Consider the following 23574-nt stretch of genomic DNA (forward strand, 5'->3'; position numbering starts at 1 on the left):
TGCCATTTTGTTGGCCAGTCACCCAGTTTTGTGAGACCCTTTTGTAGCTCTTCACAGTCTGCCTGGGACTTAACTATGTTGAGTAGTTTTGTATCATCTACAAATTTTGTCACCTCTTTTTACCCCTTTCTCCAGATTGTTTATGAATACATTGAATAGGACTGGTCCCAGTAGGGGGGAGGGATAGCTCAGTGGTTTGAGCATTGGCCTGCTAAACCCAGGGTTGTGAGCTCAATCCTTGAGGGGGCCACTTAGGACTCTGGGGCAAAAATCTGTCTGAGGATTCCCCTTTGAGCAGGGGGCTGGACTAGATGACCTCCTGAGGTCCCTTCTAACCCTGAGATTCTATGCAGGGCCAGCTCCAGGGTTTTGGCCGCTCCAAACAAAAAAAGCCACTATCTGCGGTGGCAATTCGGCGGGAGGTCCTTCGCTCGGAGCAGGAGTGAGGGAGCGTCCGCCGAACAGCTGGATCTGCCACCCCTCTCTGAAGTGGCCACCCCAAGCACCTGCTTGGTAAGCTGGTGCCTGGAGCCGGCCTTGATTCTATGATAAATTGAAGCTGAGTTCTGGAAAGGAAATTACAATCTGATTCACAGAGAGGAGCACAAGATAACACACATGCCAGTGGAATACTGTAATTCATAACCCCAGTTTAGCCCTGCATTGTCATTTATTCCCAGTAGAATAGAGCTCTGGTAGAAAGGGATGACCATTATAAGGACATGGGGCTGCTCTGTCTATAAGAACAACCCCCTATATAATGCACTGATGTCTTAGCACAATCAGAGCCATGAACCCAGAGAGTCTAGATTCAGCTGGCAGGGACTCTCAACCCCCTCCTCCTTTTAACTTTCTGAAAGACTCTCCCTTGGGGCTGGAAATGTCCATGTGTGGTTTCCGATTTTATTCCTGCCTGGAAAGTGGGGTCCGACCGAGGGGAGGCTACTGCCAACTATTCTGGTAGAGATGGCCCTGACCCAACGCTGCAGGCCCAGGCCTTGCAGCAGGAAGGTGGGTGAGTCAGGGTCCATTAGAGACCCCTGGCTATTGGGGGTGCTTAGCCCTCCCCCCACAGGACCCTGGTTCTGTGCAGGTGCCCCCGGGGGGCAGATCGGGGCCTTTGTGACACTGCACACACCACGGGGCAGCGCGGGGGGTGGGGGCGCTAGACTATTTCTGGTGTGACTTCGCCGGGGAAGGCAGCCCAGCTGCCCCTCCCGGCTGCGGGCGGCGCTGGGCGGCAGAAGTGTCCCGGGGAAGGGCTGGCTGACCTTGGCTCCCATCGGCCCGCCACTAGCCGCCCCCGCGCTCGCCTAGCCCCGCCGGCCGGGCCCCATGGGGGCGGGGATTTGCTGACACCGCCCTCGGGCTGGATGGCGGCGGCTGACCCGGGGCCGGCGTGACGGGAGCCAGCGGCCGCTGCGCTATGGGGCCCCCCGCCGAGCCCGACCTCTACCGCGATACGTGGGTGCGCTACCTGGGTGAGTGTGGGCCCGATCCTGACCCCGTGTAACGCCGGCCCGCCGCGGCCACGCTGCGGGCCCGATCCTGACCCCCCCGCCCGTGTAACGTGTGCACAGCGCGGCACTAGCTCCATGGTCAGTGATGTGTCTGGGAGCAGGATCTTCCGCTGTGTCAGACACCTAGCCGTCCGTGCAGGGCATGCTGCGTGGGCTCCAGGGTGCCGCACACGCGTGGGGAAGGGGCTGTGTGTACTCCGAGGAGAGAGGCAGCCACACTCCATAGCTAATGCTGTAAGGGTTGGTTGTCAGCCTGATTTTTCAGGGTGTTATTGTGTAGCTATGCAATATAGAGTGTGTGTGTTGCTGTGTAACCACACAGCGAGTTATATAGATCATTGTATAGCGTGTGTGTTGTTGTGCAATCCGTGCACAGCACATTCAGGCGCCCATGCGCTCCTTCCCCACCACCCCCGACCCGATTGTTGCATTGCAGAGAAGGGGGCCATGTTCCCGTGCCATGCTATGGAGCATTTGGCTTCTTTGAGTTGCTGGGTCAAATGTGCTCCTGTGACTACTCGTGCCATGGGATCTTCCCGCTGGGGATGGCTTTCTGCCCCTACCCTCAGCGGGCAGCTCGCCCCAAGGTGGCACCGCCCACCCCTTCGTGATGGGCTCCTGGAGGGCAATGCAGGAAACAAAGGGCAAGCGCTCAAGGTGACCTTCCTGCCCATCAGCCCCAGACTAGCGAGGCATCTGCCAGCGCTCAGTGATTCCGTGCTCCGGAAGCACCTGGCACAACCTGCAGGTATGGGAGGCACCAGGGCTAAAAATAATGCAGGAGGCACTGCTGAGAAGCAGGTTGCTCTGAAACTCTGTGTGGTGCATCCGTGAGTGAGCCCTGGAGAGCCGCAGAGTAGTGCAGCAGAGGGCAAGTTTCGCCCACACTGCCCTGCCCCATGCCTCAGCCCTGCTGAGGAGGGACCCAGGGCCTATTCTCTCCTGCGCTGGCACCTCCTGCAGAATTTACATGTGCAGTTCCCAGCCCCTGATCCCGGAGGTGACCTGATGCAGAATTGTCTGTTCAGTCTCAGAGAGCCTGACACTCTCTGAGAGGCATGAGCTGCTCATTGCTTGCAAAGAGCTGCCATTCTGAAGCCTAGTGCTGATGCTTGAATGACAACGTCATTTAGCAACTGGGGTGTTGTGGGTGGAGCTTGGAGTCCCACCATTTTTTTGTTTTAACTCCTCTCTGCCCTGTGCCTTATCCTCTTGGTAACTCTGGCCCCTCCGACCTTGTCCTTTCTTAAAGGCTACGCCAATGAAGTTGGAGAGTCCTTCAGAGCCATTGTGCCCATCTGGCTGGTCTGGGCGAGCTATGGGGTGGCGACTACATACGTGACGGCTGACGCGATTGATAAGGGAAAGAAGGCAGCTGTTGTAAGTGTCCTGGAGCTCTCAAACCCTTCTGTTACCGCCCCCCAGAGCTGGTTGTCTCCTGGACCCTGGGGATAGCCTGTGTGTGTCCTAAAAGAGAGGGGCCAGAGCAAGATCCTGTCACCTAGACCCTGGTCAGGTCCTGGTGGAGGGAGCAGTGCCAGCGGGAAGGGCAGGCTAGGTGGGTCTCGCTGTTGGGCCTCTGACCTTCCATGGGACAAGGGCTCCCCTCTCCTGCTGACAAACTGGGCAGCCTGGGGCCAAGTTCTCTCATCTGCCAACTCCACCCTCCCTCTCGTTCCTGCCCAGATCCTGTCTACTGGGCCAGTCCTGCTCATGCACCAAAAGTCTGCTTCTTCCTCTGAGCCCAGGGGCAGTCCCCATCTTTGCACAGACAAAGTCAGTCTTGCACACCTCCGCTGCACAGCTCTCTGTGCTGAGGCCCTGTCTTTCTCTCCCACTCCACCTGCAGCAGGCGTCAGACTCCACAGATTGAAGTTCCTGGGCATCTTTTGATTCATGGTGTCAGCTCAGGACTTGTAGTGTCCTGCATCTCTATTCTGTGAAATGCACCTGCCTTTTCCTTTCAGTCCTTTCTCACTCACCTCCCTGTCTCCAGGAGAGCTGGAGGTTAGGACCATAAGAATTCCCCTGCAGGAAGAGACTTGTGGTCCGTCTAGTGCAGTATCCCATGTGCCTGACACTCTGGAAGAGACCCCTGGGTCATCCAGTCCAGAGCCCTGTGTCTGACATTGGCCAGTGCCAGGTGTGTCATAACTGTGCAATATGCTGGGCTGGGGGATCATTCCTGAGCCCATCCTCTGCAAAAGCATTTGGGTTTAGGGCATGCCAGGAGCTGACAGCAGATCCAGGAGCCAGAAAAGCCAGCTACAGCACCTCCAGGAGTGTGGAAGAGGATGCTCTGAGCCCTGCTACCGTACTGGAGACAGAGGGTCAGAGCCTGCTAGCACTGACCCACCATCCAGCGTTAGCCAGAGAGCAGGGAGCCATGTGCCATGGTCTGGGTGAGCGGGCCAGGGGAGGCCTGGCTCCCTTTGAAGCAGCGGGTGGGATCCCTGTCAGACACAGCAATGACTTGGCAGCTTCCTTGCTCTGTATTGGCTGTGCTGCCCGGCAGTGCCAAGCTGAGCTCTGTGGCGTGTTCCTGAGTGGTGGTACCTGTCTGGGGAAAGCTGCTGCTAGGCTGTGATCTACACCCTGCACACACCAGGGCAGCACCTGCCCTGCTCAGGTGAGCTAATGGTGAGCTAACCCAGACATGTACAAACAGACACAGACCTGACATCCCAGACCTGCACATGTGTGCACACATGCACAGATTGGTACACCCCCAACCTGCACACACACGCAGATGCACACACACACCCACAAACCCACACAGAGATCTGTACACCCCCTACCTGCACCTACACCTGTACTCATGCATGCACACACCTGTACACCCCTACCTGCACACCCCTGTACACATGTGCACTTAGACACACACACACACACAGAGATCTGTACACCCCCTAGCTGCATACACACATGTACACATGTGTGCGCACACACAGAGATCTATACACCCACTACTTGCAAACACACCTACACACCCCTGCCTGCACACACCCCTGTACACATGTGCGCATGCGCACACAGAGCCCATAACAAACGTGTTTTCTCGGCTTGCCTTCTGCTGTGGTCCATTCCTCTCTGCACCATTTCCCCAAACACACACACGGTCCAGTATGGAACCCCCTTCTTCCACATCAGTGGTACTTTCCTCTCTCTGCACTCCCACACCCACTCCCTGCTGTTCTGCCCCTCTCCTCCAGTGCAGTGTCCCTGATCTCCATACTCTCCATGCTGCACCCATCAGGCACATGAACACGACGTGGGGAAGACGACGCAGGTGTCCGTGGCTGTGGTGGATACGTTTGTATGGCAGGCGCTGGCCTCTGTGGCTATCCCCGGCTTTACCATTAACCGCATCTGTGCTGCCTCCCTCTACTTCCTGGGCACCATGACCCACTGGCCCCTCCCCATCCGGAAGTGGATGACCACAGCCATCGGCCTCTCAGCCATTCCCGTCATCATCAAGCCCATTGACAGGTAAGGGCTGGCCTGGCTTCCCTGGCATGCCAAGGGTTAACACAGGTGGCAGGATCAGGGCTCAACACCTGGGGCCCAGGACTCTGGGCAAGAGGCCGGAGGCCTGTGATGCCCTGGGGGGAAGCTGGTGATGGAGGGGGTAGTGTACATTACATGCATAGAGAGGCAGGGTGTTAGAGCAGAGGACTAGGAGTCAAGACTCCTCACTCCACCGTTGACTCATGGTATGGCTTTGGGCCTCATTTTCCCTGTCTCTATCAGCGGTAGCTACAATGCTTGGCATTAAAAATGCAGCATTTGTCAGTAGTGCTCTGCCTTAGGGATAAAAGTGACCCGTGTAAGTGATCCTTGCAAGCCCCTGCACCCTGACCCCACTCCCTTGCAGGAGCGGGGGGGAAGCCCCCATGCCCCAACCTTATTTCCCCAGCTGGAGTGCTGGGGGAACTGCAAGCCGAAAGGGCCCCACTTGCTCTGGCCCAGGGCCTCACAAACCCCTAATGAGAGTGGAACAACCCCCGAGTGTCTTTGGAGCGAGGCCTCAAGCACTCAACTCCTGCTGAAAGTCCCCTCATGCCCCAGGCCCTCTGGCAAGTGCAGCCTGTGTGTTCGTTGTCAAGCAGCTCAGAGGGAGCTACCACTGGGGAATGTGCACATACCCTGGCTGCACCATTGCCCTGCACCAGCATGGTGTCACCCTCTCCTGGCACAGCTGCTGTTGAACATCTGGCCGAGCACAGCGCTAGCTCATAGCTAAACCCTGCCCATTGCTTCAAGGAGTCAGGGCCCCAGGCAGACTGCAGGGGCGCATGGCTAATACCAGCCTGGGGCTGATGACAAGCCTCAGTGCTCACTAGGAAATTCCTACACTGAGAAATGACCCACAAGCCACCAAGCAAAGGCTGGTGCAGGCCTGGGAAGCTGAAATTGATTGGTTCACGTAGGGCCTCAGCCCTCACTGGTGCCTGGACGTGGTGCATGGTGCATCCTACCATCCCACATGGTGCTGCTCTTTGCTTTCACCTATCACCCACTCTGTATTACCAGCACAGGCATCCACACATCATGAGTCAGGCCCCCACCAGCATGGCTTTTTTTAAAGACACCCCCAAAGCCCTATTGTTTTTGGCTGGCTGCTGGTGTCCTAGCTGTTCAGGGTCACAGCTCCAAGCTTTTCTCCACCCGCTACAGGGATAAAACCTGAGTTTCCATTTTAAAAAGTGAGATTCTCACGCTCAGACAACTTGAAGCGCTGCAAGCACTAGCTACACCTACATATGCCAAGCATCCCCCCGCACCGAGGGCTGTAAAAGTAGATGGAAATTAAGAGCAGCCCCCTGGCTGCCTCTAATAGGGACTGCTATGCGTGAGAAGAAACAGGCAGCTAGTATCAAAGAGCAGGTGGCTGGGCAGCACCTAGAATCATAGAATATCAGGGTTGGAAGGGACCTCAGGAGGTCATCTAGTCCAACCCCCTGCTCAAAGCAGGACCAATTCCCAACTAAATCATCCCAGCCAGGGCTTTGTCAAGCCTGACCTTAAAAATCTCTAAGGAAGGAAATTCCACCATCTCCCTAGGTAACCCATTCCAGTGCTTCATCACCCTCCTAGTGAAAAAGTTTTTCCTAATATCTAACCTAAACCTCCCCCACTGCAATTTGAGACCACTACTCCTTGTTCTGTCATCTGGTACCACTGAGAACAGTCTAGATCCATCCTCTTTGGAACCCCCTTTCAGGTCGTTGAAAGCAGCTATCAAATCCCCCCTCATTCTTCTCTTCTGCAGACTAAACAATCCCAGTTCCCTCAGCCTCTCCTCATAAGTCATGTGCTCCAGCCCCCTAATCATTTTTGTTGCCCTCTGCTGGACTCTTTCCAATTTTTCCACATCCTTCTTGTAGTGTGGGGCCCAAAACTGGACACAGGACTCCAGATATGGCCTCACCCATGTCGAATAGAGGGGAAGGATCACGTCCCTCGATCTGCTGCCAGTGCCCCTACGTATACAGCCCAAAATGCCGTTAGCCTTCTTGGCAACAAGGGCACACTGTTGACTCATATCCAGCTTCTCATCCACTGTGACCCCTAGGTCCTTTTCTGCAGAACTGCTGCTTAGCCAGTTGGTCCCTAGTCTGTAACAGTGAATGGGATTCTTCCGTCCTAAGTGCAGGACTCTGCACTTGTCCTTGTTGAACCTAGTCAGGTTTCTTTTGGCCCAATCCTCTAATTTGTCTAGATCCCTCTGTATCCTATCTCTACCCTCCACCGTATCTACCACTCCTCCCAGTTTAGTGTCATCTGCAAACTTGTTGAGAGTGCAGTCCACAGCATCCTCCAGATCATTAATGAAGATATTGAACAAAACCGGCCCCAGGACCGACCCTTGGGGCACTCCGCTTGAAACCGGCTGCCAACTAGACATGGAGCCATTGATTGCTACCCGTTGAGCCCGACAGTCTAGCCAGCTTTCTATCCACTTTATAGTCCATTCATCCAGCCCATACTACTTTAACTTGCTGGCAAGAATACTGTGAGAGCCTGTATCAAAAGCTTTGCTAAAGTCAAGGAACAACACATCCACTGCTTTCCCCTCATCCACAGACCCAGTTATCTCCTCATAGAAGGCAATTAGGTTAGTCAGGCATGACTTGCCCTTGGTGAATCCATGCTGACCGTTCCTGATCACTTTCCTCTCCTCTAAGTGCTTCAGAATTGATTCTTTGAGGACCTGCTCCATGATTTTTCCAGGGACTGAGGTGAGGCTGACTGGTCTGTAGTTCCCTGGATCCTCCTCCTTCCCTTTTTTAAAGATGGGCACTACATTAGCCTTTTTCCAGTCATCTGGGACCTCCCCTGCTTGCCATGAGTTTTCAAAGATAATGGCCAATGGCTCTGCAATCTCATCCGCCAACTCATTTAGCACCCTCGGATGCAGCGCATCCAGCCCCATGGACTTGTGCTCGTCCAGTTTTTCCTAAATAATCCTGAACCACTTCTTTCTCCACAGAGGGCTGGTCACCTCCTCCCCATACTGTGCTGCCCAGTGCAGCAGTCTGGTAGCTGACCTTGTTTGTGAAGATAGAGGCAAAAAAAGCATTGTGTACATTAGCTTTTTCCACATCCTCGGTCACTAGGTTGCCTCCCTCATTCAGTAAAGGGCCCACACTTTCCTTGACTTTCTTGTTAACATACCTGAAGAAACCCTTCTTGTTACTCTTAACATCTCTTGCTAGCTGCAACTCCAAGTGCAATTTGGCCTTCCTGATTTCACTCCTGCACGCCTGAGCAATATTTTTATACTCCTCCCTGGTCATTTGTCCAATCTTCCACTTCCTGTAAGCTTCTTTTTTGCGTTTAAGGAAGGATTTCACTGTTAAGCCAAGCTGGTTGCCTGCCATATTTACTATTCTTTTTACACATCAGGATGTTTTTTTCCTGCAACCTCAATAAGGATTCTTTAAAATACAGCCAGCTCTCCTGGACTCCTTTCCCGCTCATGTTATTCTCAAGGGATTTAACAGCTAGGAGGCAAGAGAAAGAAGATCAAAGGAGACCATGTGATTAACCCTTTCACTAAGGGCCCAACACTAATCACATTAGAGATGGATACAAATGCTTTCCTGAAGTAACTCCTTGCTGTGAGCTAGTGCTCTGGGGCTGTTTGCTAGGAGAGGGGGCCCAGCTGATGGAATGAAGGGATATCCCGGGGCACAGTGGGATGGGAGAATGAAGACAACTGTTTGAAGTAACCACAGCCTCTCCTCTCTGCAGGTCAGTGGATTTCCTGATGGATGCCAGCCTCCGCAAACTCTATGCAGCAGAAGAGAAATGTCCTCCTTCCTGAGGCAGCCCCCCCAATATAGCTAAAGCTGGAGGGGGGGGGGGAGAGAAGAGAAAGAGAAAACTCCTCACAACTAACTCCACTGTATTTAGAGTAATTTTTGCTATTAAACCAACTTACTGTGACATGGGGCAGGAGAGCACATGGGCTGGGCAGCCCTGCCCCAGTGCAGGCTCACCCCTGCTTCAGAGGCATTAGCACCAGACCTGAATTGCCAGCAGCTGGTTGCCCTACCCAAATGCTGGAAGCCCAGCTGCTTTGGCAGCATGGGATTTCAGGGTTGTTCTTGGTCCTTTGTGGCCTGATCCAGTGGAAGGGGGAAGAGGGGAAGTGCAATTGCTACCAAAACCCAGTGGTGCCAGGGGATATTAAATACAGGCTAGGGCCAATAGATTCTGTATTGGAGGAAGCCCCAGGACAGGTTAGTTTTGGCCCATTGAGATCTGTATTTACTGTGGGGGGGGGAAAAAAAACAAAACAAAAAACAAAAAAACAAAAAACCAACCACACACACCTCTTCTGGGGGTTAATTGCACTAACTCACATTCCTCTAACTGGCTCCAGTTCCTGCTGTTGTCTTACAGTGGGAACCTGACTAGTCAAAACTAGCAATTCCCTCTCCTCAGAATAAACTGCTTTAACCTGAATTCACTCCAGTTCCATGTGCTATTGAACTAATTAGTTAGGCTCCCTCTGCTTTAGTACAGGGACGGTCTTAATAGCCATGATATGCTGGCAGGGAGAGAAGTGAGGAGGTTTGTCTCTCTCTTCCTCTAAGCCTCACAGAAGCAGACAATGCAACATACAGACACCAGAAAATGCAGGATTTGGGTAGTGCCCACTGTAGCACCCCAGCCTGCAGCTGTAGCCTCAAAGCATTGGCCCTGACCTCTAGCACAGCTTTGGTTTAACTGCTAGCCTTGAGATACCCTATACTCCAGCTCTATTTTCTGAGTCATTTGCTACTAGGAAGGTCCCCTGGTTCATTGTTACAGGTCAATTGAAGGCAGAGATTGGCCCTGTGCCTAGGTGGCAAGTGCACTTGCATGTCAGGACACCGGTACTTGCACCTGTTATTGCCGAGCTTCACACAAAGCTCCAGCTCCTTGGCTTTTGCCTCCTCCCCACCACCCCCATTTGTCAGCAGAGGGAAGCAAGACAAGAGATGAACATTAGAGAAATAGAGCATTTATTGTAGCTTGAAGGGCTGGTTATTCCTTCTCTGATGCATCTGTATTCAAGTTGTAGTCTATGCTGGATTCTCTCTCAGCCTTCTGCATCTCTTCAGCAGTCACGAGGGCGTTCACCACACTCTGCAGCTCTGTCTGGTAGGGGTACTCCTTCCTCTTCCTCAGCAGCCTTTGCCCTTTGCTGCGCTGGTATGACCGGAACAAGGCCAGAGCCAGAGCTAAGAGGCCTCCTACAAAGAGGGCTCCCACTAGACAGCTGCCTACAAAAGCAACACCCACCAGCAGAAGCTTCTTCAGGGTGCGGCATCGTTCTAGGGGACAGAGACATTCAGGGATTGAGTCCAGACCAAGTGGACCAAATTAAAATGTAACCCCAGGAGAAGCCAGTCTAAGGCTAAGAGCCTGCATTTGGATATCTGTGCCATGTGCATAGCCATTCATTAGATGCCACCTACAGAGAAATGCCCAGAACTGTGGTTACAAGCAATGCCAGCTGAGAGCTAAAGCAGCAAGTACTGCCTTCTTACTCAGACCAATGCCAACAGAGCTTTTAGCATTGTCTTAGCCATTTCCAGGTGTAGTAGGGTTGGAAGGACCCGTGAGTCTAAGTTAGTCATTCCCACTTCCCTCCCAATACAAGGAGTTTGGCAGGTCTCATTTGCACCTACCTTCATACCATGGAGCCTCTTCCTTGTGCACCATCAAGGGGCCAGCTACCTTTCTATGGAGCATCCCTTCACCTACAAACTCTGGAGGAAAACAGGTCTTTGTACCCACACTCAGACTGGGTTGTCCAGTCACTTTACAGAGGCAACTGAGCCCAGCCATGGAGATCTATGCGATGGCTGCAGCCACCTTCATGCCACAAGGAGATAGAGGTTACAGGTCCCAGCATGCAGCTACACTGCTCTCCCCAAGAGAGTCACTACAGGCTGCACTGCCATATTGAGAGGGGTTTGGTTAACAGAACAGGGGTTTCTTGTGTGAGAGGGTCCAATACCCGCCTCAGGTGCCACAGCTTGATTTGGCAAGGTGGCTTGATACCATGTAGCAACCAACAAAGTGCTCCATAGGATGGAGTGGAGGCTGCCCAGTCTGATGTTAGATAGGGCCTTTGTGTTAGTGTCCCCACCAGAGCAGGGAGGTGGTTGTGACTGGCTCCTGTTGGATAGCTAAACTTCCCCCCTCCTCACCATGTATTGAGGCTCACAGAAGAGCACATTTCCTCAACATTGCCCCACTCTTGTTGGATGTGTTGTTGCCCTCACAACCACTCAAGTCCAATGGAGAGCCTAATGCTAACTAGCCACAGCAGAGTGGCTAACAGGAATCCAGAAGCCCTCCCCCTGGGCAGATGAAGCACCCTCTTATGGCATTGCTGCAAGGTCCTGCCTGCAGTCTGCTGAGATGGCTGCAGAGATCCAGATGTTCTCTGCTGGGGCTAAGACAGTGACCACACCCCAGCCTCCCCACATTCTGTCTGGGGAGCACTCACCAACTGGCCATACAATCTGGTTGCACAGTATCAAGCATGCAGAGAAGATAATGGACACAGGGTCCTGGTACCTCTTAGTTCTCCTGGGGGAGCAGAGTCAGCAGGGCAGTGGCTGTCACAGCAGCTACACTTTAAGTTTTGGGAAGGGTCCTCTAGGTTCTGCCAGCTGGAGATAGTGAGAGGAAGGAGTCACTGGGCAGCAGTCCCTACACAGCACATCTGGGGTCAGGAGTGGTCCTACAGAGAGGGTAGCCCATATAGCCCCACAAGCAGGCACTTTGAGGACAGGTGAGCCCCATACCATTATAGCCTTGGCTTCTCTGCAGAGAACCCACAAGCTGATGACAGTTTTGGTGGCCATTTCCATGTGGCAGCTTGCCCACTAGAACTGAATGGAAACCCCCTACTTCCACATAGGCTACAACCACCAAATGGTAACTACTGATCAGAGCTGGATTCAAACCTGCTTCTGGGAGGTACCCTCCCTAGTGCCAGTCCCCTCCATACCCTGCCTGCAATGGCATCATGTTGGCAGGGGAGCCACATTTGAGCCAGGTCATGGTGGCTCCAGTTTAGTCACACATGCCCTCCCTCCAAGCATAGCCTAGAGAGCCTTCTCCAGGCATTGTTTGACAGATGCTCTGGAGTGGTGTCTCATTTGTGCTCAGATGTGAAAAAGCACTTCCCCAGATGTGACTATTGCAACAGCCCTGCCAGCTATTTCTTCTATTGGAGAGCCCCACTAGTCCCAGTGTTATGGGGTGCTTTGGTTATGTCCCCCAGTAATGCACTGAATGGCTGAACAGACCTGAAGGAGGTACTGTTGTAATAGCAGGACTTCTTCCCTAGGCTTGTGAGGCTCTCCTGGCCCCATGCAGTCAGCAGGCAGTGAATGTAGATCTGAAAGAGACAGCTTGTGCTCAGAGCAAACCCTGAGCTCCCACCCCAGATTGGCCAGTGGCACCTGGGATGAGAGTTTACATGCGGGCTAGGCTGCAGAGGGGTTGAGCTCAAGGTCATGATCAGAGCAGCCAGGGGAAACCCTTGGGCCAAGGCTTATCTTGGATGAAGCCTGCACTGACTGACAATTTCATTTGATGCCCTAAGTTTGGAGGGAGCCTGGCAGGTGTCCAGAAGCAGACAGGGGATGGTGGGCTTGCCCACTGCCATGCAACTGCCATACATGCAGCCTTCCCACTCCAGGCAGGTCCAGAGCCTCTGGGGAACAGAAGTGAAGATTGTGCACAAATGAGGGCCCAGGAAGAGTTGGCTGCCTGGAGAGCCAGCGCACAGGGAGCTTATGGCTGAATGATCCTGAGGACTGAGCCAAGCACAAGCCTCTCTTCTGAACCATTTGCTGTACATGCTCAGCCAGTCTGGCTACTGCACATGTTCCAGGGCAGACATCTCCCAGAAGACCCCAGCTGCATTGTTGGAGATGCAAGCTGGTGCCCTGCAAGGGACTGAGCATCTGAGCCTGGGCAATAGGGCAGGACATAGCACTGCCTTCCTAGATCAGTCTTGCACAGCAAGGATGACCCCCGTTCTAGCCAGGCAGTTAAAGCACCTTGCTAACAGGGCAGAGGAGGCTTTGGGATCCTTGTACGAGGATCTGGAGTCCAGTTAAGGTGGCTTTCACAGAGCAGTTACTGCTTTTCTGGCTTAGCTGGGAGGGGCAGGCAGCGTCTCTCATAGGGCACCCTCTGTTCAGAATTAGGACCCTGAAGCAAAACAGGCAATTGCTGCTGAGTGCCTTGGCCAGGCTGCAAGGTACAGACAGCTCCATTCAGTCACTGCAGAGAGCTCGTTCAAGGCTCCCAAGTCCGCTGCTTAGTTGGCAGCATCTGAGGCGGCAGGTGTGCAGACTGCTGCTCTCCTCCATCAGCCCATGGCTGGGCTCAGCCACCCCTTTCAGCCACTAGCAGAACGATACCCAAGCACAGAGCCAGTCACACTCCCCCACCCATAGTGGGGCCTCACCTTTTCCTCTGGTTCATCAGCCAGCATGAAAGCTGGGGTGGCAAACTGCAAGGCAGAATCCTCAGGCCGACACCAGACAGCAACATCCCCAGACTTCCCCCCATGCAGACACCTGGGGGGGAGACAAGGAAGCCAGCCAGGGATGCCTTCAGTAGGGTCACAGCCTTCAGAAGGGGGAAGGGATCAGAGGAAGTGCCCTCCCCAGTAGTGAGTGCAGACCGAGTGTGAGGATTGTCATGTTATTGACCAGGCTGCCATTCTTCCCATTGACTTGTCCTAGGCTACCCAATACCAAGGTGATGGGCAGAGCACAAGAAGAGACTCCCTCAAGTGTATGCATTGGAGTTACATGTTCCCCTGCTAGAGCAAGGGATCCACACACCCCTACCGCCAAGAGTGAACAGGGATGAGGGTTTAATATAGGAACCAGCTGAGGGTCAAAGAGCACCTTCTCCCCCTGCTGTATTTTTGCTCCAGGGAAGTGCTGAAATCCAACCAGCAGGATAGATCACATGTCCCTATGTTGGGAGTGCGACCCCACAGCTGAGGGCATGCAGAACAAGCCCAATCTCCCCACCCTTCACCCCCACTGACCCATGGTTGTTCACAATCACATAGATCCTCCTGGAATGGCTCAGGTGCTCTGCATGGCTCCCATAGCACTCATCCACATAGATTCTTGGAGAGACACCTGCATTGGATTCCACTTTGGCCTCAACACGGATGGGAGAGCCAGGGGTGTATGTTGGGGGCTCTGCCATCACACTGAAGTCCTCTGGGGGAGGAGAGGATAGGTTAGGTTACATGTGCCAATGTCTTGCACTATCCCAACTAAGTTGGAAGCACCTCTGAAGAGGTGGGCCTGTCTCATCCACCCAGTGACAGGGGGAGTGCCCCATGGGCTGAGTACACCTTCTTTCCAGCAGCTGCGGAGGTCACAGGACGGAGAAAGTCTGTATTGGGTCCTTGCACTCAGGAACAGTGAGCCATAGCTGTTCACTATGGACATCTCCATGCTAGGATCTCTGCTCTCCAGAAGGGTCAAACCAGCAACCACCCTTCCCAGGATTCTTCAGCCCAGGAAAGGAGCAAGTGGTCGAGGGGTGGATGAAGGCCACCTAGCCCTTGACCTCAGTTACCATCAATCCGAACTGGATTGGAAACTAAGCTATTGCTTCCCAGGAGCCCATGGCTGGAGTCTGAGGTGTCAGAAGTTCAACTCCATGGTAAATGTTAAGACTGAGACCTACTCAAACTTGTGCTGGGGTGGGGGAGGGGGGGGGGGAGACCCCCTGTCACCAATAGGCCACCAGCTGGAGCATACAAACAGCTCAGGGTACAGGGAAGCTACTGAATGCCCCAGCTAGACAGATAGAGGCTAATCTAATCCAGAAATGGGTGGTTGCAACCACACAAAACTCATTTATGAAACCCTTTGCTGAAGAGCTAGCCCCATATGCTGGCCCTTAAGCCTGCCACCCCTGGCATTTAATCCCTGTCATTTGGCTCCAGCACCCATCTGAATGAACCTGTGTGGGTGTTGGGCCAGCAGAGGTTCAGTGCTATAGAGTGATCCACCCTTTGACCTGATTAGCTGGGCTGAGGGTGGCAGCTTCCCACTCTCAAGGTGAAAAAAACCTGGTGTTAAGCAACACTGCCAATGTCTCCCTGAGGAAGTACCTTTGCTTTCTCAAAGCATGAAGCCCTGCACATGGGGCAGTCCAGGAAAGGATGGGGTGGGGGGAGGGAGGCAATAAGTCAATAGTCACCATTAACAAGATGAACCTAAGATGCCTGAAGGCAGTCACATCCAGGAGCATGTTAACCAGATATCCATGGCCAGATTGTTATCCTAGAGACAGCTGGCTTAAACTCATACTGACACCTAGGCAGCTGGGTTAGTGTTTACCAGAGTTGGTTTTGTATGTGGGGTGGGGAGGACAAACAGTGCAGAACTGAACATTGAGAAGGCAGAAGGCTGCATCTCTTACACATGGCAACCTCACCAAGATCTGTAAGAAGGTCTCACCATTCAGGATCCTTAGGGTGAAGTTTATCTTTGCAGACTTTATGGAGTGGCCACCTTGCAGGAACTGGACATGACCTGGTGTCCTAGCTGAGAGATGGCCAGCCACTGTGGTACCAGAGGGGGCTGAAGCAGCAGGTGTCACTGTGCTGTTAGAGGAATCACCCCAGAAGGGGGACACTAGATCTTTGGCAGCTATGAGAGAAGAATAGAGAACTAGACTTGAATCTACATTGAACAGCATCTGCAGGAACATAGGAAGTGCCAAACTGGATCAGACCAGCAGTCCTATTCCCAAAAGTGTCCAATTGGAGAGACTTTAGAGGAATGTGCAACTAGGCTCCCCATGGGGGAAATTTATCATTAAATACTCACCCCCCACTGGGAAGTTTGGTTTATGCCATGGTTTAGACCTCAACATGGAAGTGTTCTTTCTACCCACAGAGAATCTTAGTCTGGCAGAGTTCTTGACCTCAATGCATTTTGGTGGCATTGAAATCCACACTTAGGCAAGTCTTATCAGTTTTAAATTTGCTGCATTCTAATTCCACTGGTGTCCATTTGTTCTTGGAATGGAAGAATGGGTGGGTAGGAGCATCTTGTCTACTTTCTATCCCATTCTTTAGACTGGAGACCTTCATCAGGTCCTCTGATTCATTGATGCACCATACAGGCTCCTCTCAGCCCTCCCCATGCAGCATTCACCAGCCTGATTATGGCTACAGAACTGGCCAAGTGTGACCTCCACCACCACCGAGGGACCTACTGAAAATAGGTTCAGCAGAGAACCTATGGAGAGGCCAACCCGAGACCTGCAGCACTACAAGATGGGCCATTAAGTATACATGGGTTTCTAGGTAGCTGGTCTTTCCTCCCATGAAGAGGGTAGAAGGGCATGGACAGGTGCAATAGGACCTGCCTTTGGGTCATTCTGGAAGGAGGGGTTGGAGAGTAATTAAGAGGGCTAGTCAGCAGCTCCCAGAAGGGAGATGACAACAGCCCCAGATGGCTCATCCTTCAGGAAGAGTCATCCTTAGGCTGGATTAGGGGAATACTGCCCTACAAACATGTAACCAACTTCTGCACTAAGGGGACAGCCTGGCTAGGTTGCAACCTTCAAGTCAGTGGTTATTTTGCTGACCAGCAGCCCACCAACCAACAGGCAAGCACTGCCTACCCCCCAGAGCCCTGCCTCACCCAGTGAGGGGATGGCAGTGATGCAGGGTTCAGAGCAGAGAATAAGCACCACAGAGTTTCAAGGATGCTGCTGCAGATCTGCTGAGGGCCTAACCCAAGATGGAAGTAGCCAGTATCAGCTCATGGGCTTTTGCAGGGCTTGGCCTGCCTGACTCAGGAGGCCAAGAGTTTCTCACCATTCAGGACTTTATGGAAGAGGCTCATCTTTGCAGACTGTGCAGTTGTGGCATCTTGCAGACTGTGACCTGTGGCAATAGCTGCTGTGGTTGGGTGCGAGGAGCTGTTCAATTGGGAGGGAACCAGCTCTGGGACAACTAGAGAAGGAAACCTTTGATTATTGGCCTGACTCAGCCTGGGTTAGCTACTATGCTTAGAGTCTCCTCCACTCATGGTGCACAAGCCAGGCACCGCAGTTGGAGAAGCGATCCTAGCTAGCCTTCAGTCTCCTTCGCATGGAGCGAGATGGTAAATGGAGACCTTAACAGTATGGATTCCTAGGATCCAAGGCATCACAACAAAGCAGGGAATTTGTTCCTTTAAATCCAAAGTTATCAGATGATAGGGAGCTAGTTGCAGAAAAACCCAGCCATACCAAGGAAGCAGGACCCAGCAAGAGTACAGACCCCAAGAGAAGTGCTCATACAGGTTGAGAACTTCCTTCAGAGCAAGGAACGTCCAGGCAGAGAGGGAGCATCCAGACTAGGGTGTAGACAGTTATACAGCAAGTGAAGTGTCACCACTCCCCAGCCCAGGGCTGCAGGGGGGGGGGGGGGGGGAGGAGAGAAGAGAAAGGGTGGCAGAAGCATCTCTCTCCTGTCTCATGGCCTACATATGAAGTCTGTGGATACTCCAGCTCCTAGGGGTCAGGTGTCCACATCCCCAGCTAGCACCATTGTTATCAGTCACAGCAGGGACCCAAGGGAACATGGAGTGGGCAAAGTCCAATGTTGCCGATACTGGATTGATAAGAGAATCTCATAGCATTTGGTGGTTCTCTTACAGCCCCAGCTCTTGTAGTCATGCAAGTTTGGGGAGTCTCAGCTTTCATTTAATACAGTAATTGCTCACTTAACATCCTCCTGCTTAACATTGTTTCAAAGTTATGTCACTGGTCAATTAGGGAACATACTCATTTAAAGATGTGCAATGCTCCCTTTTAACATCATTTGGCTGCCTGCTCTGTCCACTGCTTGTAAGATTCTGTGGAAGTGCAATGCTCCCTTGTAAAGTTGCTACTCAAGTTCCTCTTCTCTGCTGCCTCCCCAGTGCTTCCCCCACCGCCAAGCAGGCAGCGCTTAGGACTTTCTGGGAGGGAGGAGCAGGGAAGCAGCATGCTCCAGAGAGGAGGTGGAGTGGGGGTGGGAAGAGGTGGGCCTGGAGTGCGGCAGGGACTGGAAGAGGCAGGCCTGGAGCATCCCCTGGCAAAGTCTGTGCCTGTTCTTCTCTGGGGAAGCTGCTGCTGCAAAGGTGCTTCCTCACCTGCAGCAGGCTGTGCCTGTGTGGGGTAAGCCAGGGGCACTTCCTAATCACAGTATTGTACATAATGCCTTTGTCTGCCCCAAGAAAAGTGTCCTTGGAACCTAACCCCCTGCATTTACATTAACTCTTATGGGAAAATTGGATTCATTTAACAGTTTCACTTAAAGTTGTAGTTTGTTCCTGAAAAATGCAACTTTAAGTGAGGAGTTACTGTAGTGAGTTTCTAGCCTTAGGTAGAGAAGAGCTTGAAATTGACTTGAGTGCACCCTAAAGGCTCAGAAACCAGAAGTAAATAGAGCTTTAAGACACATGGCATTCTCTATCAAATCATAAAATGGTATTACCAACGCCAAGCTTTGTTTTTAAAGCCTCTGATTCCCCTCCCTCCCGCATGGCCCAGGCATGTCAGTGCTAAGGTATAATAGCAAGGTAGCAGATGGGGGAAGCTCACAGTCTGCCTGATGTACTCAAGCTAGAGACCATTTTAGTCTGCAGGGCTGAGGCACCTTTCTCCAGCATTAAGCCCCAGCATGGCATTTCAGTCTACAGCTTACTCCCTAGACACTAAACAAGCCCATTTTCCTTGGGCACATGGTTTTCATTAGCCCAAACAATCTGATAGCAATTTAGTCTAGTGTCAGAGGCAGAGGACACCACAACAGTTCCTAGCCTGCTCAAGGGTAATAAAAGCCAGAACTTTTTGCTGTCCCCTCCTCCCTCAACACCTGGTTACAAAAAGCCCTCTTAGATCAGCTTTGACTTCTTTAGGCAGATCCCTGTGGAAGCACCTTTGCCTCCAGTGCCTCATGCAGTGAAGAGAAGCAGAAAGACATAGGGGAGTGGTGGAAAATCAAGTTGGAGGCAAGTCAAGACTGCATATCTTTTAAGAAGTTATGCTATATCTCAGATAAGGGTTTTTTCTGGGGGGGAGGGGCCAGGGGAAAGGAGAGTTTAGCCTTTGTTAGGCACAGGGCCGGCTCCAGGGTTTTGGCCACCCCAAGCAGCCAACTCCCCCCCCAAAAAAAAAAAAAGCAGCTGCGATTGCGATCTGCGGCAGCAATTCAGCGGGAGGTCCTTCACTCCCAGGTGGAGTGATGGACCCTCTGCTGAATTGCCACTGAATACCTGGAACTGCCGCCCCTGTCCGGAACGGCCACCCCAAGCACCTGCTTGAGAAGCTGGTGCCTGGAGCCAGCCCTGGTTAGGCAGGTGGTCAGACTAGATGCTCATAATGGTTTCTTCTAGCCTTAAGTTCTATGAAATGCAGAGAGTGCAGGCTAGACTTCTGGTGGAAGTGTGCCTTGGTTACAAGAGATGAGACATGCCTGTCCATAGACAGCTTCCTCTCACATGGAAATAAACAGCAACCAGTGGGGCTTGGTCTACACTAAACCCCCAAATCGAACTAAGGTACGCAACTTCAGCTACGTGAATAACGTAGCTGAAGTTTGAAGTACCTTAGTTAGAACTTACCTCGGGCCACACGCGGCAGGCAGGCTCCCCCGTCGACTCTGCGGTACTCCTCTCGCCGAGCTGGAGTACTGCAGTCGACGGCGAGCACTTCCGGGTTCGACTTATCGCGTCTTGTCTGGACGCAATAAGTCGAACCCAGAAGTTCAATTGCCAGCCGCCGAACTAGCGGCTGGGTATCGACGTACCCTTAGTGGAGCTAGAGATCAAGCTACATGATCTCAACATATTCAGGATAACACTGCTTAGAATGCAGTACGATCACACTCAAACAAGAGGAGCAGTCTACTTTGTCTCTTCAAGAAAGAGGCACAATTCCCTGCACTTCTCCATAGCTGGCTGCTACTAGGCCCATATCACATCTGCCCCACAGCCTGCAAGCAGGACCAGGAAAACCCCCATGCCATCTAAAGTGATGACTTACCATTGTAATACCCCACACTTCTGAGTTAAGCAGACACCCTAGAAAAAGACTAGCCTGACCTAAGGCATCAGACACCATCTCACCTAGCATACTGGAGTGCCCAAGCCTCCCAGTAGAGAAGACAAGAGACCCTAATAGTAGGACTGCGAAGTAAAGATGTTACAGGCTAAGAAATCCCCTAGCGGTTTCCTAAGGTTCTTGTGATCAGGCAAATAAAGGACAGCAAGCAGAACACCCAGCACAGCATTAAGACAGCATAACAGCTCACACCATTGTTATTAAGCTCAGCAGCATAAGTGGCTCAGTCTCAGATTACCTGGCACCCCAAACACTGCTACACAGACAGCCACAACCAGGACCACCCTCCAGGGAGCCATCCTAGGAAAGAAATGATTCAGAACACTAGCTCTCCAGCCCCTGTAAATAGGCCCTGCAGCAGGTGCTCTGAGAGGGAACAAGACCCACCTGAGTCAGCTTCAGCTCAAGAGCTCTGCCTCCTCATTGGGCAGTTCACCTGGATTACCACCTGGGGGGGGGGGGAATCAGTGCCAAAGCAAAAGCTCGTCGAGATTCCCTGGGCACACCTGGATCAGATTCACCCTTCTCCTAGAAATGGGTCTCCTCCAGTCCCACTGTAGTGGGGAGGGATCACAGCCCATGTGGATTTAAACACATAGTAAAAGTGCTGAGTGGAGACTCCCTATTAATTTAGCTGACAAGTGCTTAATATCAACGCTGGGAGCAGTGCTAAAGGTTCAGGGGTTCTGCCCAGCCCAAATACCTAACATGTCCAGTGTTTTCTGACCCCAGGCTCTGAAAATCTCACTGGCTCTGGCTCTCCTATTGGCTTTCCAGTCTCTTGATTCCAGTAGGGCTGTATATGCCTTACAGATTGTCAGATGTGCAGGGATTATTTATTTTTTGCAGTAAGATAGCACCTAGAAGCTGCTGCCTCCTGAGATCTGGGCCCCATTGCACTAGGAGTTGTGCACACATATAGGAAGAGATAGCCCCTGCTCTGGTGATGGGGTTGCCCCCAAATATGGGACATCAGCGAGAGGTTTTCAAATTTCAGGCAAGGTGGGGCACAGGTTTTGGGAGGAGGGTTGTGTCTCATCTCATGAGAACCAGTTTCTCTGTCCCTATCAATTTCCTTGAGGTGAAGAATGGATGGTGGGAAGGGGTGTGCTCAGAGGATGGTCTGGGCCTGGTCTCCAAGGAGTTCATGCCCCCAAAAGAGATTAGTTTGCAATCAAGGTTTAAGTAGTCTCAGAAGCACAATTCTCTCCTTGCTTGTCTAGCCTGGGCAGCTCACAGAACTCTCTGGGGCTCCTGGCTGTGGGACCAGCCCCTGTCTTGCCTCTGCTAGCCTGGCACTACCTTCTCCTCCCACCTGACCTCACTATCTACAGTATTCATCCCCCCCATTATCCTCTGAGATGACAGAATGGCTGGCATCCTATAGACCTCTGTATCCCAGCATGCTGCCTCTAGAGCTGCCAGGTGTCTGGTTTTCGACCGGAATGCCCAGTTAAAAAAGGACTTTGGCAGCTCTGGTCAACACTGCTGGTTAAAAGACTGGTCGGCGGCGCAGTGGGGCTAAGGCAGGTTCCCTGCCTGCTATGGCTCTGCGTGCCGCACAGCTCCCAGAAGCAGCGGCACGTCCCTCCTCTGGCTCCTATGAACTGCGTCCAATGGGAGCTGCGGGGGCAGAACCCGTGGACAGGGCAGTGCGCAGAACCACCTGGCTGCATTTCCGCATAGGAGCCAGAGGGGGACATGCTGCTGCTTCCAGGACCTGCGTGAGGTAAGTGCCGCCCAGAGGCTGCACCGCTGACCTCCTCCTGCGCCCCAACTCCCTGCCCCAGCCCCAGCCCTGATCCCCCTCCCTCCCTCCGAACCCCTTGGTCCCAGCCTGGAGCACCCTCCTACACCCCAAACACCTCATCCCCAGCCCCACACCAGAGCTTGCACTTCCAGCCGGAGCCCTCACCCTCTCCCACATCCCAACCCACTGCCTCAGCCTGGAGCCCGCTCCCGCACCCTGAATCCCTCATTTCTGCCCCATCCAAGAGCCCGCATGCCCAGCTGGAGCCCGCACTCCCTCCTGCGCCCCAACCCCCTGAGCCAGCCTGGTGAAAATGAGCGAGTGAGTGAGGGTGGGAGGATGGGGTGATCAGGGGCGGAGCCTCAGAGAAGGGGCAGGGCAGAGGGCATGGCAAGGATGTGCGAGTAGAAAGCTGGCAACCCTAGCTGCCTCTCCAGCCTGGCAGCCTATGCTCTACTGCACTGACTGAGTCGCTGGGGAACATGATGGTGGTTGCTGACGGGGGTCTGGGCCTCCTCCACATCCTCTTCCCTCTCAACCCCCCCTCCAGGCTATATCAGGACATTGGCTCCAATGCAGTGTTGGCAGAGACAGAGGCTGGGATGAGAGGCGGAGTGACCCAAGTGAAGTGCAGGAAGCGACATGGTGGGACAGCTGCCCAGGAGAGTGAGGGGCCATGGGGATGGGGTGTGGAGCCCGGAGCTCTTGGCCACACACAGGAAATTCCTGGCTTTGGTCCCTACTCATTGTCTTTGTTTAAGCATTTATATCACATCACTGTTGTCCAGACCTTCCCTGTTTCCCCGAAATAACCATGCAACCACAACCATAGAGCAGATGCTCCTTGATGCCACCTGCTCTTCCCTGCACCACTGCTGGATCTTGTGCCCCTGCTGCCCACACATTTCCTCCCGCACCAGGAGGGGGTACAGCTGGGGGTATGTAGCTAGGAGTCAGTTTTCTGCCTGCAGAAGGTTGTTATGTTGTGCCCAGCCCCGAGGTAACCAAGCACTGCCGAGTTTTTCTCCCTGTCCATGGGAAGCATGCCGCCCACCCCGCCCATCCACAGAGGCCTCACCATGATTCCTGGGAGGTGCTTCTGTAGCACTGGAGGGAGAGGTCCAGGAGGGCATATTCTCAGATGTTAGGGCTGGTCAGAAAATGCTTTTTATTTTCCCACAAAAAATTGTCATTTTGGTAGAAAGTCACCAAACTGAAATATCTGGCTTTGGAAATGCTGCTGCAGTGCTACATGGGAGTTGTAGTTCCGATGCCTCATAGTGCCACTCTCTTGTATATGCCTGGCTCCCTTCTTGGACTACATTTCCCAAGATGCAATATGGTCTCACCTTTTGGTGAGAAGCAGTACTTTATAGCAAAAAGAACGAGGAGTACTTGTGGCACTTTAGAGACTAACAAATTTACTTGGGCATAAGCTTTCGTGGGCTATGTGACAATGCGGTTCTGGCGGAACCCAACTGAGAGTGCCAACTCAGGACAAATTGCTCAAACAGGGCAGTTACAGCCCAAGGCTGGGGTTTTTTCCACCTCTAAGGCAAACCAAACCAGCCAGACTAAGAGGACTTCGGTCTCACCCCACTGGCTAACCGCAAGTCTCACAAGCAATCTCCTTAGACA

At 52.8% G+C, this 23574-nt stretch overlaps 1 protein-coding gene across 2 annotated transcripts in view; it reads left to right on the forward strand.

Moving 5' to 3' along the window:
• Positions 1-1265: 1265 nt before the first annotated feature.
• The window catches only part of MTFP1 (mitochondrial fission process 1), a 43620-nt gene continuing 21311 nt past the window's right edge, over positions 1266-23574 (forward strand). The window contains exons 1-4 of one of the 2 annotated variants that reach the window (XM_034790929.1): positions 1282-1481; positions 2773-2900; positions 4777-5009; positions 8778-9307. In XM_034790929.1, the coding sequence (XP_034646820.1) occupies positions 1427-1481; positions 2773-2900; positions 4777-5009; positions 8778-8850 (489 nt within the window). In that variant the 5' untranslated portion in view covers positions 1282-1426 and the 3' untranslated portion in view covers positions 8851-9307. Of the gene's footprint in view, positions 1482-2772; positions 2901-4776; positions 5010-8777; positions 9308-23574 lie in introns of those variants that run through there. The other variant, XM_034790930.1, reaches the window with a different exon arrangement.

Source organism: Trachemys scripta, chromosome 15 (assembly GCF_013100865.1).
Source record: "Trachemys scripta elegans isolate TJP31775 chromosome 15, CAS_Tse_1.0, whole genome shotgun sequence".
NCBI lineage: Eukaryota > Metazoa > Chordata > Testudines > Emydidae > Trachemys > Trachemys scripta.